Here is a 24,331-nt window from a genome sequence, read left to right as displayed (position 1 = left end):
GCAATTACGAACAACTTAAATTGGAAAGAACAAACAGAAAATGTTGAGGGGTAGGCAAATGAAAGACTGTGTTTTATTGGCAGGACACATAGAATATGTAACAGATCTACTAAAGAGAATGCCTACACTATGGTTGTCCTTCCTCTTTGGAGTACTGCTGTGCGGTCTGGGATCCTTCCAGATAGGATTGACAGAGTACATTGAGAAAGTTCAAAGAAAGGCAGCATGTTCTGTATTATCACAAAATAGGAGAGAGAGTGTCACTGAAATGATACAGGACTTGGGGTTGGGCATAATTAAAACAAAAGCGTTTTTCATTGCAGTGGAAACTTCTCACAAAATTTCAGTCACCAACTTTCTCCTCAAATGTAAAAATATTTTGTTGATGTCAATCTTCATATGGAGAAATGTTCATCATAATAGAATACGGGAAATCAGAGCTCACACAGAAAGATATAGGTGTTCATTTTTTCTGCACGCTGTTAGAGATTGGAATAGAGAATTATTGTGAAGGTGGTTTGATGAAACCTCTGCCAGGCACTTAAATGTGATTTTCAGAGTATCCATGTAAATGTAGATACATTTTCCAGTGCCCCTATGTGTATTTCCTGAAAGAATGAAATCTACAGTAGAGGTATCTACTTAACAGAAATTAGGCAAATGACAAATATCATTATAAAACTCAGTTAACTACTCCCAGTATTTTTATCTTGTATTTTTGAAAATGGTGTAGCCCACAATACGCTCCTTACTTTCACATCCATAACTTGCTGCTGATATTTCAGTTTGAAGTATATAACTGACACTCTCCAATGAAGTTTTGACACAGTTCAACAAGAAAACAACACTTGTGTATCCAGTGGTCCTGGAAAGGTTTTTGTGTAGAACACACAATTTTCCATTGAGGGAACACAAAAATCATGTTATCAGTGATATTCCCTTTTTTCCCATTGGGGGGGAGGGAGGGGGGGAGGGGAAACATAAGTTATGTTACCAGTGACATTCCCTTCACATAGCTGAAATTGTGCCAGAGAACAAAACACTAGTAAGTTGTACAAAATGAGTAAAACTTATCTCAAGTATTTTTGAGCTAAATAAATGGCAAATTCATTAAGAGATTAGTGTTTAGTTTTAACATGATTGCAGTTATTTTTATCCACATGCTTGCCCCCCCCCCTCCCCCCACCCTTTCCCCCACAAGCCAGTTAAATGCCCTCGTTCTCAATGGGATATTCATTTCAGACCTTGCCTTACATTAACAAACAGGAACAAACACAGTCACATATTGTGCATAAAAGACCTCTAATTAGTTCACAGCTAACTCTGACAAAGAGTCATATTGTCATGTCGTAATCACATTCGAGTCCAATTCCAAAAGCAAGGTCGTCATTGAAATACAAGACATAACACTGAAAGCACTTTCATTATGAACACCAACACACAGCCAGACATAATTCACATCCGAACAGAGTGTGCAGCTGTTTATACAAACATTGATAACATTCCAGAATATACAAACACATATCAAGAACCTTCCACAAATGATAAGTACTAAATAACAAATAACTACTGGTGGTCAGGTTTGAACTGGCAACCAACAGTGTGCCAGCCAGTGATGCTAACCACTACATCACACTGCATGCACCACAGCTGATGGCATTGCTCCCTCTCCTGGAGATCGCTGTTTCGCATGTTCTAACTGGAGCTGAATACAGCACCCTGGCTGTAGATCTTGTCAATGGTCCTGTGTATGGCAGTGCTGGCAGATCAAGCTCTGGTCATGTCACACCCTCTTCACTATGATGAACTTTGAAGCTAGTCCCTCCCGTCAAAGCTTCACAATGATTGAGTGGGTCTTCAGTTTCCTTGAAACCCCCATTGTTGATCTGCAACTTTGGATTGTAGCAGGCCTTCATAAGGAGGACATGTACAACACCTCTAAGCTTTCACCTTCCTGATGAAGGGTTATAATCCTCAACTTCACATGTGATGTCCGATAACCGGTGAAGGATATGATATGACCCAAAGTAGCACTTCCAAGAATTTTTCTGATAATCCCACTTTAACAACGTTCTTAAAAACCCATACCATCTCTCACTGGCTGTATCTCCCTGGCCAGTACGTGGCATTACAGGACTCTCAGTCTCTTTATTGTCTTTCTTGGATTTCCAGATCTGTATGTGAGCCAGCTGCCTTGCTTCTTTGGTCTTGGTGATAAAATGTTTCATGTAATCATTCTGGATATTGTCTGGTTGCAACAAGAACATGATCTTGGAGCAGAAAGAACTGCGTGAAGCCTGTAGCATCTTGCTTCACTGTGTTACATGCGAATGTCACATTGGACAGTATTGTACCCCAGTCTCTCTGTTTGACATCAACATACATCGAGTGCATGTACTGTGAGCCCATTCATTTGTGGATGGCAGACATTTGACTTTGGGTGTGCGATCTCATGGCCATTGATATTTGCATCTAATTCTGTCTAAAGTCGCCATGAATTCCAGGTGAACAGATATTGCAGAGTCGTGAAAATACTTCTGGATAGCTGGCCGTAGTTGTACTGGGATGATTATCAACAATTTCTGCCCCATTGGATAATAGCCTCTTTTACACAATGCTTTGGTCATTTCCTTCTCCTTCAAGGCTTCTGTTGTTTTCAGTAGTACTTGATATTCCCTCTGTTCAGTAGCAATTTCATTTAATGCAGTGATAACTGAGATTTCATCCATGCTGCTGTATTTTGTCAAAGGGTTTCTTGAAAGGAAGGCAGCTTCCTGATGTTTTTATTCTGGATCATTCAGGCTGCTCATAGACATGATGGTCCTTCACATCTGTGAATGGTTTTCCAAATAAATAGGGCTGGACTTGTTGATGGCACGAACAACCGCAAGCCGCATTTTCTTGGGCGTAGAGTAGTTCATCTTGAACTTGGAGAGTACTCTAGAAGCATGAGCCATCATTTTCTCAGCACCTTTCTGAATTTGTGCTAGAACTGCACCTACACTGTAACCGCTAGCATTGGTTTGAAGTTCTGTCTTGGTGTTCTCCTCATACACTGGAGATGATGTCAGCACCTCTTTAGGGACAAGAAAAGCTCTTTCTTCCATGTTGTTCTACAAAAATTTGGCATGTCCTAGCCACTAGGTACCCCCAGATTTTTATTTTTTAGATATTGAAGAAGACTTCCTTGGATTCAGGCAGAGGCACGCAGTCTGAACACATTTCAACAGAGTTGTCAGGCAGCTTGGATGTCTTTGAAAAAATGACAATGTCATCCAAATAACAAATATGTGTCATTCATTTAAGGTGTTGAAGCAGTATCGTACATTTGAAGTTGGCTGGAGTGTTACACAATCCAAACAGCATAACATTAAAATCATAAAGAGTGTCATGAGTTATGAAGGCAATCTTTTCCTGATCAGCCTAGATTTGCCTGAGCATGTTTGCGTGTCCATAGCATGCTTTCCTCTTTTTGAGCAAAGTAGGATGTCATCAATGCAAGGCATCTTTCATCATGATATTATTCATTTGTAGGTAGCTGACACAGAAATGCAATGTGTTGTCATTCTTCTTCCCAAGGACCACAGGAGAGGACTGAGGACTCTCAGAAGGTTTAGTGATATCATCTTGCAGCATCTTCTCCACTTCCAAATTATTCGCCATTAGGTCAGCAACACTCTCTATGATTGTTGGAAGACTGGTGGATGATTTCCAGTGTTGATAGAGTGCTTTATCATGGGCTGTTTGGTCTGTCTTTGGTCTGTTCCAGATTTGAAAACATCTGAAAATTAATCCTTTTGGCAGTTCTGTAGTAGCTTCCTCCCCTGCATTGTCTGTAGTGGTAGTGAGCACGGTTCTTCAGCCATGACACTAAGCTGCATTTTCTGGACTGGTTCAGCTATCCCTATGCACATACCTTTGGGGATTAATGTGGCTGGTCATGAAACTTCTCATTGACCACTTACAATGCTTATGATCGTCACTGGCATGTAGATGACTTTTTTTTTATCGCGAGTAGCTTTTAGTGATTGACAAAAGCTTCAAAATTTGACTGAGCATCTCAATTGATGAACAGAACTTGTCTTGTTGATGATGACAGATAACATTGTCTTCAGTGGCAAACAACTGCCCTAAGTAATCTTTGTTATGTGTGCTTGTTGGAATAGCTTTGTCAATTTGGAGCTCCCATCCTCCACAGTCTGACTGCTTGTGATGTCTGTGAGAAGTCCAATTGAGAATAACATTAAGACTGCATTCTGTTAAAACAACTAATTTGATGGGCTGTGTTCTGTCATTGATAGTCATTCTCGCAATATATGTTCCTGTCAGCTGGACATATTTCTTTATCTGGTGGCAGTAGGTTTCTGACATCACAGAAAAGAAGGGCCCTGATACAAGTAATGCCCGAACAGGTTGTTCATCAGTGAGGTTTACTGACATCTTGGCAACTGTTCTCCATGGAGTATTTGCGTCTGTGACAGCCTCATCTCCATAGATAGTCACCTCACTTAGTTTTCCTGAAGATGGTGGCTAGTGCAGTTATTTATACAAACTTTGAATATTCCAGAAAGTTGGCATTTATACCAACACTGAATATTCTAGAATATGCAAACATTACAAAGTTATGACATTTCAAGAAACTTCCAGAAATAATAAATATTAAATAACAACTAACTGCTGATGGTTGGGTTTGAGTTGGAAACCCAAAGCACGACAGCAAGTAACACAAACTTCTGCATCCCTTTTCAGGTACTACAGTTACAGGAAATGTTTATTCAAAGATAAAACAATGATGTATAGGTATTATAAACTGACACTGTTTGTAAACAACTAAATAAAACTTCATGTACAAAATTCCTCTTTGATCAGATGGACAAGAAGTTACATTGTATCCACATGATCTGAGTTCAGGATACTTCACAGTTACAAAGAAAAATGCCAGCTGATTGGGAATACATTCACCCCCTGCTATCTTGCAGCATAAATTTTTGGACAATGCATATATGTATGGTATGAGAGGCTGGCTGTAGGGAGCAATAACTATAGGGGTTACAGCTACGAGGGTCACTCCAAAAGAAATGCACACTATTTTTTTTAATCCATCTTTTATTCTAAATGTTTGAAAGTTTTACAGTGTGTAGGTACATCCTTTAGGAACAATATTTTCATTTCTCTACATAATTTCCATCCCTCTCAACTGCCTTACGCCATCTTGGAACCAGCGCCTGTATACCCGCACAGTAAAATTCTGGACCAACCTGTTGGAGCCACTGTTTGGCAGTGTGCACAAGGAAGTCCTCATCTCCGAACCTTGTTCCACGAAGAGAGTCTTTCAGTTTCTCAAAGAGATGATAGTCACATGGAGCCAGGTCTGGACTGTAAGGCAGGTGTTTCAGTGTTGCCCATCCGAGTTTTGTGATTGTTTTCATGGTTTTTTGACTGACATGTGGCCATACATTGTTGCGCAACAGCAAAACATCCTGCTTTTGCCGATGTGGTCGAACACGACTCAGTCGAGCTTGAAGTTTCTTCAGTGTCGTCACATATGCATCAGAATTTATGGTGGTTCCACTTGGCATGATGTCCACAAGCAAGAGTCCTTCAGAATCGAAAAACACCGTAGCCATAACTTTTCCAGCAGAAGGTGTGGATTTGAATTTTTTTTCTTGGGTGAATTTGCATTATGCCACTCCATTGATTGCATCTTCGTCTCTGGTGAAAAATGATGGAGCCATGTTTCATCACCTGTCACAATTCTTCCAACAAATTCATCTCCACCATTCTCGTACTGTTCTAAAAGTTCGCTGCATACCGTTTTTCTTGTTTCTTTGTGAGCCACTGTCAACATCCTGGGAACCCACCTGGCACAAACCTTTTATAATGCCAACACTTTCAGTATTCTGCAAACACTTCCTTCCCCTATTCCAACGTAGTGTGATAATTCGTTCACTGTGATGCTTCTGTCAGCAGTCACCAATTTGTTAACTCTCAGCCCATTGTCTGGAGTGCGTGCAGTACAAAGCCTGCCGCTGTGAGGACAATCCTCAATATTGCTGTGCCTGCTTGCATCACGCAACCTGCTTGCCCACTGACTAACTTTACTGAAATCAACCTTTTTCAACCTCTTGTGGATGTTTCCAACTGTCTCATTTTCGTAGCACAGGAATTTTATGACAGCATGTTACTTCTGATGAATGTCAAGTGTAGCAGCCATCTTGAAGACATGCTGTGACGATGCCACTCATGGGAACAGTTTGAACTAAGTTTGAAAACAAGCGGGAAGGATGTATCTACACACTGTAAAACTTTCACGCATGCAGAATGAAAATTGTATTTTTACAAAATTAGTGTGTATTTCTTTTGGAGTGACCCTCGTATATACAACAAATAAATTAGGATGTTGGGTGCAGGTGCTCCCTAAAGTGATGAGATTGGCGCAGTAGAGGAATTGATGGTGGGCAGCATCAGACTACTCAGATGACTGATAGCCCTCTCCACACTCTACCAGAAAAGACAGGCTACTAGCTAAAAGTTGTTGTTATTTCTGAGATAAGATTTTAAATACTGAGCAGGTAGAGTACAGTCTAGAGCATAAATCAATTCAATATTTTTCTTACAGTTTGTGTTCCAAGTACATTAGGAAAAAATATCAAAATAATTTCACATGACAGTTTCTGAATATAGCTGTCACCATTTCTCAGGTTAGCGTTTAAATGTATAATTTTAGTACGTATGTTTTAAGGCTGAACAAATAGTATAACATGATTAAAGCTTATCATTTTTTTAATATTATGAGGGTAATCCCAAAAGTAAGGTCTCCTATTTTTTTATAAGTACATAGGCCTGATTATTTCTACAATGGTGTACATGAGTTTACAGCTTGAACATTTAGCTATTTTTTGATATAATTGCCATTTCTGTCGATGCATTTTTGTAGACGCTGTGGCAGTTTTTGTATGCCCATGTCATACCAGCTCGCCACCATGCTGTTCAGAAAGTTATGAACCTCTTCTTTCACCTCGTCGTTGGAGCTGAATCGCTTTCTGGCCAAATGTTCTTTTAACCTAGGGGACAGTTGATAGTCACTGGACACCAAGTCAGAACTATAGGGTGGGTGGATGATTTTGTTCCACTGAAACTGTTGCAGGACAGCAACGATTTGCCGAGCGATACCTGGGCGAGCGTTGTCATGGAGAATGTGTAAGTGCTTGCTCAATATTCCTCTTCTCTGGTTCTGAATTGCCCGTTTGAGTTTTTTCAGAGTCTCACAGTACTTGTCAGCATTAATTGTGGTCCCAGCGATTCAGCTCTGACGATGAGGTGAAAGAAGAGGTTCATAACTTTCTGAACAGCATGGCGGCGAGCTGGTATGACATACAAAAACTGCCACAGCATCTACAAAAATGCATCAACAGAAATGGTGATTATGTCAAAACATAGCTAAATGTTCAAGCTGTAAACTGATGTAAACCATTGTAGAAATAAACAGGTCTATATACTTATAAAAAAAATAGGAGACCTTACTTTTGGGATTACCCTCATACTAACGTTAAAAATTATGAAGAATCTGTAGTTTGCTGTCCCTTCTCCTTCTCCATCTCCTCAAGATGGTTGCTTCCAATCAATCCGACAGTTGCATTCCGGCCTGAGTCACTAGAAATGGCAGTTTCATGTGTGCATGAGGTGTGTTTGTTTGTGTGAATGAATGTGTGTGTGTTTCCTTTATGGAAGAAGGCTTTGGCTGAAAGCTAAATTGCAACAATCTTTTTGTTCTGCCGGTCTGCAAGTTACCATGCCATCTTTGTGGTGAGTAGCAATCTGCTCTTTTCCATAATTGTGAGGAAAGGTATATTAGAGATAAGCTGAAATAAACCTACATACTGATGGTAAAGTTTTCTTTTTACCCAACTGGAAATAATTTTGGAGAGCTCCATTTCCTTTCATTGCAATGTGTTGGACACAGAAATCTGCATCAGCCCTTCTCTACCCGTAGAACCTTCAAAAATATCATTTACTACAGATATCTCAATATTTGAGTTTAAATGCTGTATGTGCTAAGTCTATACTTTTTCATAATAAACCAGAGAAAGTATTGTGGAACTTAAAGCATTTTACAAGACGTTCTACGTATGACAGTGGTATCGCCAGAATGTCTGTATACAGGTGAATTATCCATATTACTAAATGACCATCCCGGAACCCAATACCAGTTGCATGTTGCCTATCTAACAACTTCAAAGCATGAAACAAATTTTATTTTTAATATTTCACATAATTATTGCCCAGATTTAAAATGCTGTCATAATATATTCACTAATAGTTAAAAACTTATGTCAAAAGTTTAACATAATAAGACAAATACTTAAATTAGAAATCATGCATTTATCTTGAGGCAATGTACCTGATGTCGCACAAATACCCAGACTCTATTCATCCATTATTTGAGAATAAGAGCACTTAGTGACTTCCAGAAAACTTTAAACTTGATTTAAAACCTTTAAAAATCTTTTTCTCGGTGACACCTTCCTCAAAACGATGAAAGGAAAAAAGTTTATAGCTTACAATGTTTTTGCTGTTTGTACAGTAAAACTTTAGCATCAGACATGGCATTTTAATTTATTTTTTCTGTTCTACCAACTCTGTTTGCAATACAGTTTGCAGACAGTATCGTCATACATCACTGAATGTGCCTGCAAAATTATATCATCGCACAACAAACAGTTCAGAAGATATGACATTATAAACTTTGAGATGCATGAAAAACTTGCCTTTGCTTAAAATGGAATATGAATTACTCAGACTATATTCTTCCATGGTGTCACAATGAGAGCACTTAGTGACTTCCAACAAACTTAAAGCATAATTTCATATCTTTTCTTAGCTTTTGCTTGCTTACATGCTTAACATCAAATATTTAACACACTAACTCATTTGTAAAGTGATCAGATGTTTGAACCTGTTTTATGTGTGGGTGTTAGATTCTTTAAAGAACTGGAGGTCCTGCACAGATTGGAGCTATTGGAAAGATGGATCAACAGGAAAAAATGGGTGCTACAAACAGAAAAGAGAGAGTAGGTTGACAAACCAACTATATTTCTGGAGAAAGAAGTTAATAACAGCCTGCATCATAAAGAAATAAACAACAGTGAATATTGGAAACATTAGAGACAAACACTTTTAGAACTTAGATTCTCATTTTATAAGACTACCACAACAAGAACAATACAGATAGAAGAAAGAAAAGTCACAATGTAACAACCTGAAGAAGTACTGGGTGGTCATAATTAAACTGACAATGTTCAGAGTGATGCAGTGCTGTATACATCACAAAACACTGAAACATAATAGGTGTGCTCATTAATTGGTGCGCACATGAAATATGTTGAAAAGAATAATAGTTCCACTTTCTACCACTAAGTGAAAATATGGCAGTGTAAGCAGTTAGAATGTGCGATGATTCCTGTTTTGACATGAGTACGCTGTTTGTCACTTGGCAGTGAGGGTTGATTTCTCATGTGAAGTGACTGTTGGTGTAAAGGGTTAAGAATGATGAATTTTTCCATATGAAATGCAAGCAATAGCAGTGCTGCTCTGTGAGAGTATTGCTGACAGAAACAGATGTGAAGGAATATGACCAAGAAATTTGAAGAAGCAGCTGAATTAGGTGGTACAGCAGGGAGAGGGAGGCAACCTATTCCCATGGCAGTTGTCGAAGAAGTTGTTGTAGCTGTAGCTATATCTGACTGTGCAGTACTTGCCTCAAATTCTGCAGCCAGTACTTGAACTGGGTCACAAGAACTGTCTTTTGCCTGGTCAACAGTTCAAAAAATTTTGTAGTGCATTTTACACTGGTAACCCAATGAGATTCAGAATGTGCCCAACTGAAGCCCCAGGACAGGCTAGAACACCATGACTGCTAGAACACTGTGACTCCGCACTTTATGTTTTGGCACTTACAGAAATGGATGACATGGGGCCGGGGAATATTCTTTGGACAGATGAGGCACATTTTACTCTGCACGGTGCCTTGAATGCACAGATCGATCGCAAATGGGGTTCTACTCCACCACATCTTGTGCAGGAACATCCATTGCACTCAACTTACATGAGTATGTGGTGTTGTTTCACAAGCTCCTTCATTCTCGGTCCATTTTCTTCAAGGAGATGACACCTCGTGGGCCTGTTAGGTGTACAGCGACATCTGCACGTTATAAAGACCTCACTGTGCAACATAAGATTTCAGCTTTGCAAGAATAGAACTGTGTCCACAACAATATTTTTATGCAAGATAGGGTGACCCCAAATGTCACTTGCCTGGTGAAAGATTTGCTTTGACAAACCTTCAGTAACAACTGCATCATCTCTAGGCAATTTCAAGATGTGTGACATTCCTGATCCCTTGACCTAAATCCATGTGACTTCTGGTTGTGGGGATATCTGAAACATCATGACTACAAGGGATGTATCTGGAATCTTCCTGATCTGAAGGATAACATACGACAACATATCGTTCTGATTACACTGGATGTGCTCCAAGCAATGTGCCATGTTATAGACGCAGCATGTTGCTGTGTTGGGAGACCATACAGAAACAGATCATGTCTGCAAGGGATGTATCTGGACTCTTCCTGATCTGAAGGATAGCATACGATGACATATCTCTCTGACCACATCCTAATAAAAGTGCCAGAACCAGCATTATAATGTGTTCCATCGTTCCTTCCCTTTCCCTGCACCCACACCTTATTCTGACTGTTTGTAGCGCTTTATTTTCACCTAGTGTCAGAAAGTGGAACTATTATTGTTATCATCGTCATCGTCATCATCATCATCATTATATTATTTTTCCAGCATACTCTGTGATCACCAAGTAATGAACATACCTATGATGTTTCAGCATCCTGTGATGTATACAGGCTGCACTGCAGCACTTGGAACATTGTCAATTTAATTTTAACCATCTGGTATACGAAGAAAATGCAACACTCAAGGAAATTACAGGAATGTAAGTTTTTATGTGATGAAAGACTTAAATAATGTATAAAAACCTCACTGAAAAGAAAATAATATAAATTAACAAAGAAGTCATAGGATCAGTAGACAAGTTTTTGTTGTCAGTTTTTCTGACTGGAGCCACTGCTTCTCAGTCAAGTAGCTCCTCAATTGGCCTCACAAGGGCTGAGTGCACCCCACTTGCCAACAGCACTTGGCAGACCTGGGTGATCACCCATCTAAGGGCTAGCTAAGCCCAAAAGTGCTTAACTTCAGCAATCTGGCAGGAATCGGCGTTACCACTGCAGCAAGCCATTGACAAAATTAAATACACAGAAGAATAAAAATACCACGGAGTGCTTTTTGTGAACTAGAGTTTTCAAACTGAAGCTTCCTAGTCAGTGAGTACAATAATTTGAACCATTGTGTTCGTTAGGTCTTGTTAAGAAAGAACATTTCTGGGATGTTGAGGTATACAGTAAAAAGAAAGGCAAGCTAATCATAAAACATTAATATGTACCTTGTATTAACAATAAATTTTTCCTGTACTGCTTAATGCTATTCAGGAGTATGCCAACCAAATGTAACACAGTAAATTGAAAAGGAAAGTGCTACTTTGAAAAAAAGCTGCTGCTTCCTTGCTCATATGAAATAGCTGCTTTTTATATACTCTTATTATTGTTGTTGTTGTCATCAGTCCGAAGACTGGTCTGATGCAGTACTCCACGCTCCCAACCCTTCTTTTAGTCAAGCTGTTCCACAAATTTCTTGTCTCTCCAATTCTATTCAGTATCTCTTCATTGTTACACCATCTAATCTTCACCATTTTTCTGTAGCACTGCATTTCAGAAGCCCCTATTCTCTTCTTGTCTACCTTCAGGAGAGACTTCCTAAGCTTAATATTTTTTAACATTGGTACACTGGTATTTCACAATTTCATTACTACTTCTCTTGCAGTTTTATGATGAACAACACTACTTTCCTTTTAGCTAACAGAACTTTTCAATCCTTGATTTTCAGATAATTCATATAAAGAGTGAAAAATATGATATGTTGTTGATTTCTTTTTGAATTGGCAGGGATTTCCAGTTTCTTACTTTATGTTAAATGGGAGCTTGTTGAATACCTTTGTACCATAGTACGGAGCTCCAATCTGAATACCAGACAAGGAGGCAATGTCTGTATGAAAATAATTGTTGTCTTGTATTGTGATTGTATAGACTGCATTTCAGCTGAAACAGATTTTTGTTTCGAGTGACAAAAACCATTGATAAGTCACTGTACTGGGAAATTCTAAGAACCCTTATAAGGTCTCTGCAAAAATATTCAGTTATTATCTTTACATAATATTCTTCCTGCTCACTTTAGCTGAAAAATACTTCATTTACTTTAGGTGCATTGTCATATAAATGCCCACACAGGGGCTTCTTTTGCCCCTGGCAGAACATCTGCGACTAGTGTGTAGTCTGCTCCACATGCTCCTGAAGTGGAGACAGTCACAAATTGAGCATCACCTGTACGCTGTGTGTTATGGAAGCGTTACTGCAGACAAATGATAACACACCTGTTGACATGCCAATCTCTAGCAGGCACTACCAGGGGTACTGGCCTCCCTCTCAAACAGTGTGACCATAGGCGATGGTGGCACTGCCATTGCATGGACTATGTTGCATTCGCCATCACATGCATGCTGAGCATCATACGACATCCTTCCCTCCCACTGCTTATAAAGCTGCAGCTCAACCACAACCAAGGAGCAGTATACCAGCTAACATTTCTGCTCATGCCCTGGAATTAACAGTGGTCTCATGTCTTATCATTCAGAGCTCATATCATCTGCATAGCACTAATCCGTCAATTGTCACATACAACGCTGCCCTTCTCGGACTCAATTCCTCAGCAGCCATCACAGTTACCATCATGTCCCATGTCACAATGGATTAATATCATCACCCAGGACATGACAGGCTCTTGGCTATCCCACATAAACAGATCAGGAGGATCCCTTTCAGTTGTATCATTCAGAAGTCACATTATGTAAGACTTTGTTCTTTCTGTATTGTGACAATAAAGTGTCACATTCATGCTGTTGGAAAGTCACCATTTATTGTGCGCAGCCTACCACTCAGGACATTAAAATTTGTGAAGAGGATCAAGTTACATCGCTGTAACATCCAATCTCATCTGCTGTCTGGCTGCGGCCATCCTTCTCAAAGGCAGCACTGTCCCAGCATAAAGCTGCTGACAGTAATAAAGTCTATATGTTGCAGCAACAAGAGTCATCTGGTGCTGATGTTCTTGCCGGGTACAGTCCTACCTCCAGCTGTGCCTGATGCTGCCCTTCCATTTCACACCTTCGCCAGAAGATACAGCCACGGCTGGCCTTCCTCACGAGAGCCCAGGACGCAATCTGACTGCACTGGACCTCGGTTGCCACCCAGCTGCCACTCCCCCCCTCCCCCCAGCCACCTCGCACCTTTTCCAAGAAGATGCGGCCATAGATGGCCTGTCTCATGAAGGTAGAAAAACGGCATCAGTTGGCATTGAGGTTGCAGTATATGTTCCCTCCTGCCAACCTGACACTGTTTGCACGCTCTGCATCTTCACGTAGAATATGGCGTCATGCTCGGCCACCTCACAGAACAAGAGGACTCATCTGCCACCTTGTTACTGTCCTCCCCTGGCCATACCAGACACTGTTCCACACCTGTGCCATGAAGATGCAACTGTGGCCAGCCTCCCTTACAAGAATGGTGCACAACATGTGTTGGCTACAAGCATACCTTCAGCATTTCCCATCACAGTAACTTGACCCACCCTTCCTTCCCATGCTCGATGCTACACATTGTTCTTTCACTAAGAAAATGTAGCTGTGACCATTGTTCCTAATGAGGGTCATGCAGCACCTTTGTGCCCTCATTACATCTGTGTTCCACATGGTGTTGCGCCAGCTCTGTCGCTTCCTCTGATGCTAACGCCACTCCTCTCTTCCGTATCTTTTCCAGTGGCATCGGCATGCAATTGATGTCTCTTTTCCAACCGTGGTCCCACCTGGATGGAGCTCTCCCTCAACTGTGCCTGATGCTGCTGCCGCACTTTGCCAAGAAGATGCAGCTGTAGCTGGCCTCCCTCACGAGGGTTGCGCAACACTTTGTGACTCCTATCTTCTGGCTGGTTTGCGACAGCTTGCTGCTTCCATTGCTTCCTCAGTGCTCTGCCATCTCCTCCTACGCTCCTATGTATGCCGCGACGATGGTCTTCCCGCCTTTTCCGGCCTCTCTACTTATCCTCCTTTACGCACACATCATCTGGCAACAACTCTCCCACTATTCTAGGCCTCTCTACCAGTTGTTCTTCATTTATTCTCCTGTGTACACCACACTGGTCATGCCGTTTCCTCACCTATGGGTCTCCCTACAGGTCTTCTTTCTTCCATGCCCTTGTGCACATCACATCCGGCATTTTTTTTTTTCCCATCATTTTTGGCCCCCTTTGACCCTCTTACTCTCATGAGACTCGTGCATGACCCTGACATTCACAGTGCATCTGCCACCTCAAGCCCACATTTGTACTTGTCATGCGTGATATTGACACCTCCCACTGTGTCCGCCACCACAGACCCACACGCAGGTTCTTCATGCATGTCCTCAGTGCCTGTGGGGTCCCTGCTTCCCAGGTCCAAATCTCAGCCTCTGGCATCGCCCCTCCAGCACGTGACACTGCCGCATCCCTCCTTCACCTAGAATATGCAACCGTGGCTGACCTCCGTCAAGAGGGTGGTGTAGTACTTTGTGCCCTGATCATCACAACCGTAATTCTTCATTTTTGTTCTAATTTCAGGCCTCTTCACAGCCATGCCTGGATTGTGCACTATATCGGCAACAGCTGCTTCACAACTTCAGGTCCAGGGGTCCGGGGACAGCCTCATAAGCTATAGACACCCTTGGACGTTCCACATTGCCTGGAGTAGGTACTGCTTCCTGTGGATGCCTTTTGGCATCATTCTGCTTCATCAGCTCCACTGTCTCCCCTCCTCCCCACCCACACGCAGGGGAAGGACTGAAGGGTCCGCAACCAATGTCAAGAGGCTTTGCCATCTTTTTCCTCAAAGTCAAAGGGATATCATACACCTGGTCACAAACTGGCCTCTGCCTCGTGCTGCTGCCTATAAAGCAAGCAGGCAGAAGTATATTAACTCTAACTTCATCTCACATGTCACACTTAATGGCAGCTTCACAGCCCATCAGTTGAAGCTCACGATAGCTGTGCCATGTCAATCTGCCAATTGCCACTTTTGGAGCCTTTGTCTGTCTGATGCTGGCCTTCCCCGAACATTGTACCTCACAGTCATCGCAGTTACCATCGCAACCTAGGTCACGATGGGCTGTCGTGACCTACGTCACAACAGACTTTTGGCTGTGCCACATTACCAAACCAGGAGAATCCATTTGAGTTGCATCATTCAGAAACTACATTATGTTCACTTTTGTTCTTTCTGTGCTCTGTTAATAAAGTGTCTCTTTCATGCTACTTGAGAACTCATAATTTATTGTCTGCAACCTGCCGATCAGGACATTAAAAGGCACTACCCCATAAGGTTACCACATAAGACAACAGGGAGCAACAATGTACAAAATAAGTCAAATAAGTCAGTTCTCTTGTTTTTAGGTCAACGGCAAAATATGTTGCCCTAAGCTTGTTTAGTTTACTTATGTGTTGTGTCCATTTTAACTTCTTATGCAACTGGAGCCCAAGGAATTTTATATATAGTATTCCATTTAGTGTATGGCCATTAATATCTACTTCTGGCGCTACCAGTGCAATTTTGTTTGTTTGAAACTGCTTAATATGAGTGTTTGTGAGATTAAGACTTAAACTGTTAGCTGTGAACCACTTATAACTACTAGTATAATCTGAGTTGTATCTGATAACATGAGCTGGACTGTTGATTAGGATGCTTGTGTTACCAGCAAACACCTGCAGCTTTTGAACCATTCTTTAAGGTTACTAGAAGATCTATCATGTTCATTAAGAACAAAAGTGAGCCCAGTACTGTCTTGTTGGTCCCCACATGGCATGTTTCCCTAGTCTAGTCAACATTCTGGTCTGAGCAGGCAGAGATGGGAGTAGTGTGTGTGTGTGTGTGTGTGTGTGTGTGTGTGTGTGTGTGTTTTCTTTTCTGAAGAAGGCTTTGGCTGAAGGTAAATGTGCCTGTCTGTAATTCAACATTCATCTTTCTGCTGAGAAGCAATCTCTCCTTTTCCAATGGTGATGATATTCCAACCTGGAGTTTCCATTGTTTGATTCCCCCAGTCTAGGTTAGTTTCAAGCCTGTCAATGTCATGCTTGTTGTCTGTTATGAAGACAAAGACTGCTAAATGGAAACCATTAATGCCATGACACTCAAGTTTGTCAATTAGAATTTTGTGATCCACACATTTACAGGCTTTGGCAAAGTTGCGACAGGATATTTTTCTTGTTTCACTCTGCCAGCACTTCATTTGTGAGGTTCAGTGTTGCTCTCTCTCTGTGAACAATCCTTTATGAAAGCCAAACTCTGATGTAGATAACAAGTTCTACTCAGATATGTGTGGCTATCCTATCACGGGATCCTTTCTTTTTTTATGAAAAATTTTGAAGACTGGCAAAAGTGAAATAAATTAACAGTTAGAGATGGTTTGCTTGTCTCCAGTGTTGTCAGTGGGTGTGCAAAAAACATTAAGAAAACTTACAGTTATTTAGTAACCATTCGCAACATGCATATTGCAAATTACTAGAGAGAGACAAAAAAAGAAAAATTCAGATCATGGAAGACGCTGAAGTGTTGACATGGTGAGAAAAAGACCATTAAGACAATGCAATGGAAAGTTGGGAGATGCTATTACAAAATGTGCAGGAACAACTTGGCTGCATGTAGCTGAAATTCATTATGTTTGTGAAAGTCTGTATCAGGTCATTATCCAGTACTGGATGTCAATGGTAGCTGACTCCAAACACTAGTAACAGTTCCAACCAACATTGTGGTCTTCTTGAATTATGCCTCCTCCGCAACTCCAGGATCAAAACCAGCAGACAACTATTCAAATAGCCCCACCATAATCTTGTCACAATTATCTGCGCCACTCTGGTAGCAGTGTTACTATACATCCCTTATCCAACAATGTCACTGATCCAGCTGAGAATTATGTTGGTTATCTATACCATTTCATTTTCTCAGTAGAGCTACTGCATGAATCTAAGGCGCTATTCCGTCATCAAATTCACTAACTCTTCTTCAAACTTACTGCGTTTTAATCAAGGTCTTAAGCTCTAAAAACTAAGGTCTCATGTGCTTACAACAAATATTTGTATTTTTTAACGTCAATTATCATCTGTTTAGGCTTTATAAAGCTTAAGAGGCTGGTATGGTCCTCATCCTAGCCCCCTCTCACCCGGCCATCTCTCCTTTGTGTGAGAAAGTTACAATTATACTGACACTGCACGTCACGAAACAATTCGCTTGCGACCGACATTCACAGTCCCGAAAATTTATTACTGTATAGTAAAGCGATCTGTATTACTTTTCAAGCAACATAGATGTACACTCTTAAGTTCTGCTTCTTATATTTGTATTTATGAAAGGACACTTCTCCGCTTAAACGATCTGAGTTCTCCAAGGAACATTCATTGGACTCGAAATCGCTCCATAGCTACTGGTACCAGCACAGGAATACTGGAAGCAGGATAACTGTACAGCGTACTTATACCCTGCATCATGGAGTTTATCAAGACAAGATGCGTCATTCATATTCTACAATAAAACATACTTTACTGATGCCAAATTCATTTTCACGCCAAGACATTGATTGCATACACACTCTCGCCCCCGACATAAAATTTGTGTTTGTCGTACACGTGTGTTCCATGACGTCATTTTGCGACATTCGCTCTGAAAATTACAAGAAACGTGATTGGATGATGAGACGGCAGCTGGCCAATAGTGTAGAACTTTGTTGCCTGCTGTGGTGCGCAGAGCGCCGCCATCTTGTTATTATTTTCGAAAATCTTTAAGGTTGGGATGCCGTCACGAAGCGTCAGGAATTAATGATAGTCTTTGTTGATAACTACCGATTATAGAAGGCTATAAGACTTGACCGGTCCAAAAATTTGAGAATAGTGTGCAAGATGCGATGAACCAAGTACCATTTATAGGTGTCGATCAGAATTTCCAGAGATCATTAATAAGACACCCAATTCTTGTGTGAGGTGAGCAGTGTGTATGGGTTCGGGATGGAATTTCGTGTGGATCCTCTAGCATAAGAATCCCATAGTATAATGTGGTTATGCGTTAATTATTTCTAGTAGTCAGTACCAAATACGGAAGTCGCCATTTTTGTTTGTGATTACCTCGTGCAGTAAGCGACGGTACTATGGCATACCGCGCGGGAAGATGGGAGTAGTGGTATCAACGGTTGTGTGAATGTAAAGTGTAACCTTGGTTTGTTTGTAGAAATTGAAGCAATATCGAAGTTCTGTGATCTCCTTTCCTTGTGTTTACGGACAAAAGTGTGTATGTGCTTATGCAGTCGAGTTTCTGACGAAAGGAAAGCGTTGTTAACTTTTTCATCAGAAGATACACAGCAACTTTAACTCAGTTAGGTACAGTTTAATTTTACTGTGCGGCATCTTTCTGTTATAGATTCTCATTATGTTCCGTGTTACAAACAGTACTACAAACTCTTGTTTGTCCTTTGTTCACCAGCATTAAACTGTCATATTTTGAAACGGTGTGAGAAACTGCATTTCTTTTTCGCATATCTAATATGTTTGTGTCGCTGCTCAGGTCTTTGTAACGCACTTTTTTATTTTCGTGCATGAGTGCATTATTAGTAGAAGTTTGACTCGTCGCTATGCGGACCTAACAGTATTTCTACTGGTCTTGAATAATGTTTCAATCTGACGCCTGCGCGTATGTATTTCATTAGGGTATTGTGTGAACAATTGGGAGTCTCTGAAGGTATCCTACAGTATAATAATGTCGAATACTAGTTATCACAGTGTTTGATGCAATCATATCGTTTGCAACTAACAATTGTAAAGTTTAGACCAAGAAGTTGCGTCATAAAGTTTCACTTTTGACAGTATTGTATGCACTGAAGGGTAGATACAGGATTGGCCTATGCCCAGCTATCACCACCACTGGTAAAATGTAATGTATGCCTATAGACTCACAATTTATTTGATTATGCACTGTGAATGACAAATTATGTTGTTGCAATCCTAACTCAGCTGCCAGTATGTACTTCCAATTCCAATGAACTATTGCTATGTATCTCTCTCTGTAGAAATCCAGTGTTGCTTGTCAGAGGAAATTAATTGGAAACTCACATTATGTTGCAATTAATGGAAATTGGTCTGCACCCAGTCAAACAAGATAACTTGATGCTTGTTTTTGTCTCACAATGATTTTTCTGAAATGCAAATTTTCGATGTATTACCAGAAGTTCACACATCTAACATGCATAAAATGTACAGTTAGGATCATTATTACTTTGAAAGGCTTGTGTGACGTGTTTCTGTAAATACAGTTACTTACATCAAGCAGTTGTGTGTTTTTAGTACTGTATCTCTCCATCTCTGAAGATTAGATGGGTAGATCACATAACTAATGAGGAGGTATTCAATAGAGTTGGAGAGAAGAGAAATTTGTGGCAAACTTGACTAGAAGAAGGGATCGGTTGATAGGGCATACTCTGAGGCATCAAGGGATCACCAGTTTAGTATTGGAGGGCAGCGTGGAGGGTAAAAATCGCAGAGGGAGACCAAGAGATGAATACACTAAACAGATTCAGAAGGATGTAGGTTGCAGTAGGTACTGGGAGATGAACCTTGCACAGGAGTAGTAGCATGGAGAACTGCATCAAACCAGTCTCTGGACTGAGGACCACAACAACAACAACAACAACATCTCTCCATCATAACTGCAGCAAAATCAAGATGCTGTTATTATGACTTAATACAAATATAGAAAGTGTTCCTTATTAAACATGAATTGTAATTTCATGCAGTTTAGTGTCTAGATTATGTGTACTCATATTGTGTAATTGAAATATGTCAGTTTGCTGTGTACAAAATTCCTGACACATTCGAATACTTCATTCTTAAGACGTTAGAAGTATGTAATGGGTTTGCAAGTATTTGTTATTAGAGAATCATTACTATGCATGGCTAGTTTTTCTGCCATGCATGCTTTGTAGTATTGCCAGGAAACATTTAAGTCAATCATCTATTTAATTTTATTTTGTTTGATAGACATTATTCTTATGGATTAGAAAACAAATCTTCCTTATCTCAAATAATTCATGAAACAAGATGCTTCATTTAGCATCAGAGCTGTCTGTCTCTGTGTCATCATGGCATTGATTAATGAGAGGCTAGATCTTCTGAGTGCTCAAAAAAGTCTGAGACAAAACTCAGGTCTAAATTCACATTTTTAAGATGATGAATTGTTGCCAAGACATGTACTGTTGCTGTTTGGTAAAGTTGATGCTGCTGGAATAAGAGTATATTGGTGGACAATTATGCTGACTTTTCACTGTGGCATTTCTTATTGCTTAGTGGTATGTATAGTGTATCAACTTGGATTTGAGTGATCTGGTTCCTAGTTGCGAATTGGTAGAAATAGGTAAAAGTTGACAGGCTTTGTCTGGTGGTCATTTGTTTTTATTTCAGCCAACCTTTCTCAACTGACAACTGGATGAGGTAGCCATTGATGTCTTCTGTGTTACTTTGTATTTTATACTGTTTCCTTTCCTTGTGATAAGCAATGTAGTTACTGCAGTTGAAATTGTCCAACATACAGTTAACACAATTTAGGCTTAGATACTAAATCACCGCAGAAATAAAATCCTTGCAATTACGACATGTTGTTGGCTTCTTGTCGTCTTTATTTCAGATTAGTACAATTTGGTGCACAGCAGAGTGCTAGCATTTGGTTGTCTGATCATTGCCAACCTTTGCGATCAGTGTGTGTATATTAGTACTGTAGTTGTCATTATAGAATTGTTATTTCATTGTGTATGCTGTTTTTTATGGTAAAATTAGTGTTGAAGGAATTTCTTGTTCGTTGAACATGTCAATAGCTACAAAGTTTTTATTATTGGCTACATGATACATACATTTAAGCTGTAATTTAATGGGAAAAAAGCATGGTTTATAGTTATTCAATCTGTATACAATATGCAGTGTTGTCATATAGATTCTCGTGTACTCATTTGTCACCTGTCTATTCATTTTTAAGTAACCAATGAGACATACTTGAAAACAGAGTAGCCATCATGAAATACAATAATTCGGACAAAAGGACCTAGTCCTATTTCAAAATCACCTGCTTGAATTCTTCTGTATTGTTCCATCACATTATAACCCTTTTGCTAGAATGCCGCCTCTTCTTCAGTGGAATCTCTGACAGAACACAAGTGGTGGCATTGTCCCTGCCAGGTGACTTTATTTTATGATTACTACTTTCCATTTTGAGGTATATCTGGTTGGTAGTGTAAACAGACAGCCAGGTGGTGAGGGTCTGACCTCCAAATCACAGCTAAGTGTGGTAACGTTGGAGATTTTTGTGTAGTATGCTGAATAATAAGAGTTCACTGATTCACTATGTGGGATCAGTAAGGTGGATAACATTAAAATTAAAAGCATAGATATAATAGCTGTATTACCTGATAGGGGTTGCACTCTTTCCCTTAATACTGCTCAACTACATGTCAGTTCTTGTGTGGATGGTGGCTTTCTTTTTCCGTCAACTGCTATCCTCCCTTTCCCCTTTTATAATTGGTCACAAAAGCTTGCATTTACTCTTTAATTCTATATACAGGGTGGCAGTTCTTGAACTATATGAAAAAAAAGGTAAATTAGTTACAAACTGTGGTGTTCACGAATTTTATTAAACTTGTAAACGCCACTACAGATATTGTGATTTAGGTTTTGACGTTTCATATGGCTGCCATCATTGGCAATGATGTGATTCAGACAAATGGCGAAATTCTGCCTGACCCACTGAAGTGTTGGAACTTCGATGCTGTTGATGATCCAATGAATGTCCGTTTTCAGCCCAAGAATGGTTTCAGGGTTATTGCTGTACATCTTGTCTTTATTATAACTGCTGGCCATGGTAGCCGAGGGGTACTATGTGCTTCAGTCCAGAACCACGTGACTTCTACAGTCGCAGGTTCGAATCCTGCCTCGAGCATGGATGTGTGTGATGTCTTTAGGTTAGTTAGGTTTAAGTAGGTCTAAGTTCTAGGGGACTGATGACCTCAGATATTGAGTCCCATAGTGCTCAGAGCCATTTGAACCATTTTTTTAATATAACCCCGTAGAACAACATGGCAGCCAATTGAGGCCCATGCAAGTGGCCTCTGTGTACCCCAGAGCCAGAACGCAGTCCTCAAAGTGCTCCTACAGGACATCGAACACACTCCTGCTTCATGGGGTAGAGATCGTCTTTCATGGACTGCATGTTGTCAGAAACAGGGCCACTTTGGATTATGGGAATGAAATCATCTTCCAAAACCTTCACATTCTGTCTGGTAGTCATTGTGCCATCAAGGAATATTGCACCAATTATTCTGTGACTGAACATTGCACACCACACAGTTACCCATTGAGGGTGAAGAGTGAAGAGACTTCTCAATTGTGAAATGCAGATTCTCAGTTTTCCAAACATGCCAATTTTGTTTATTGACGAACTCGTCCAAATGAAAGTAGGCTTCGTCGCTAGACTAAACCATATGTGTGCATACTTGTTCCCATCATGCCTTGCAGGCAACCATGCAGTTTGAATGTCCTAAAGCAAACTGTTCAGAAATTACGACCTTTTTATTTCATGTAGCTTGATGATTGTCACCCTATATACCATAGTAACTCTGCTGAAATTACTGTGCGTGGTACTGATTGTTGTATCATTAAAGTGTAGTAATGGTACTTCTTTACACTGTTTCGGACTAAGACAAATGGGAAAGGATGTAGATATGGTGTGATTTTTATAAAACTAGACCCTGTTTTCTCCTAAAAATGAGAATATATATTCATTGATGTGTAATTGGTTTTTGTTTTGCATGTTGATGTTCATGTTCCTCAGGCTTATGCAGTCTCTCTCTCAGGAAGTTATTTAATTCAAGTTTAAGGAACTTTATCAGCTATTGCTGTGTGTGTGTGTTAAATTGGTAGCAAATACTAGCTGTAACTTTTGTTCATGTTTTGATGTATCTTTTTCTTTTTTTCCCAGACTTCGTGAATAAAAATGGCAACATTGTCAGAACAGGCATCCAAGCTTTTGGATTTCAACCAAAAGCTAGATATTACGCTGCTTGATAACATTGTTGGTTGTATGTACAGCGGATTTGGGGATCAGGTATGTAAATATCATGCACAAACATAAATGTATTGTGTGATGTTTCTAGATCAGTTATATTGGTGCTGAAATGAGTAGGCCTACATCAAACATAGGTTTTAACGGCTTCAGTGCAAGTGTGTGCTTAGTGCGGCTTGGTAACCTGTTTCCTTAGGTATGGGAAAGGCTCATTCCATGTCAAATAAACAAATGAAAATATGATTTCAAACTGACCCTCTCGTATTTATTTGAAATTAAATATGCATGCAGTATTCATGTATAGGGTCATTCCAACTTAAGTGACCTATTTTTAGATAAGCTGCCCCCTCAACACTCTTCAATCTTGATGAAATTTTTACAGGATGTACATATAGACCTTAAATGAAGCACTGCCAAATTACAACTACATAAGTAGTATGATTGGGCCACTAGCCACCTTTTTGTAAAGGCTAGTTTTTTTGACAGTGCCACTTAAATGAATAAATCAACAGCTTTGCATTACCACTGCTTAGTATGTAAGAGACCTGTCATGCTGAAACTTCATGAACCTGTTCAACTTTTTGGGTACAATAGCTCAGGTGTAGAACTAAAGATTAAATTATGGTAAATTCATGAAAATGTGCTATGAAAGTGGCTTGTAATTATTCTCGCAACAAATTTTGATTGTTTTATCGGCTTGTATCTACTGAAAGATTAACTTTCTGAAGCTGATTCTGTACTCATTTGCAGCCTGTAAGCATGTCAAAAAGCTCTGGCACTTAGATTGCTCAAATAATCTAAGTTCAAAGTAGAGTCAAAAATTTAATCATCAATTTTTGCTCATATTCAAGAGGTCATATCTCAAAAGGGATCACTCAGATCTGATTTTTCAGAGCACTGCTGAAAAGAACTCATTTTGTTGGATCAGAAAAAGTTGTTTTTATTTTTGAGACATTGCATTTAAGAGCAAATAAACTTATA

At 40.0% G+C, this 24,331-nt stretch overlaps 1 protein-coding gene across 2 annotated transcripts in view; it reads left to right on the top strand.

Moving 5' to 3' along the window:
• The first annotated feature begins 18,018 nt into the window (after positions 1-18,018).
• Positions 18,019-24,331, top strand: part of LOC126091842 (exportin-1) — a 147,549-nt gene continuing 141,236 nt past the window's right edge. Inside the window, exons 1-2 of one of the 2 annotated variants that reach the window (XM_049907097.1) lie at positions 18,019-18,237; positions 23,267-23,392. In XM_049907097.1, coding sequence (XP_049763054.1) covers positions 23,282-23,392 — 111 coding nt within the window. In that variant the 5' untranslated portion in view covers positions 18,019-18,237; positions 23,267-23,281. The other variant, XM_049907098.1, reaches the window with a different exon arrangement.

The sequence above is a fragment of the Schistocerca cancellata genome, chromosome 7, assembly GCF_023864275.1.
Source record: "Schistocerca cancellata isolate TAMUIC-IGC-003103 chromosome 7, iqSchCanc2.1, whole genome shotgun sequence".
NCBI lineage: Eukaryota > Metazoa > Arthropoda > Insecta > Orthoptera > Acrididae > Schistocerca > Schistocerca cancellata.
This window is presented reverse-complemented; position numbering and strand designations above follow the sequence as displayed.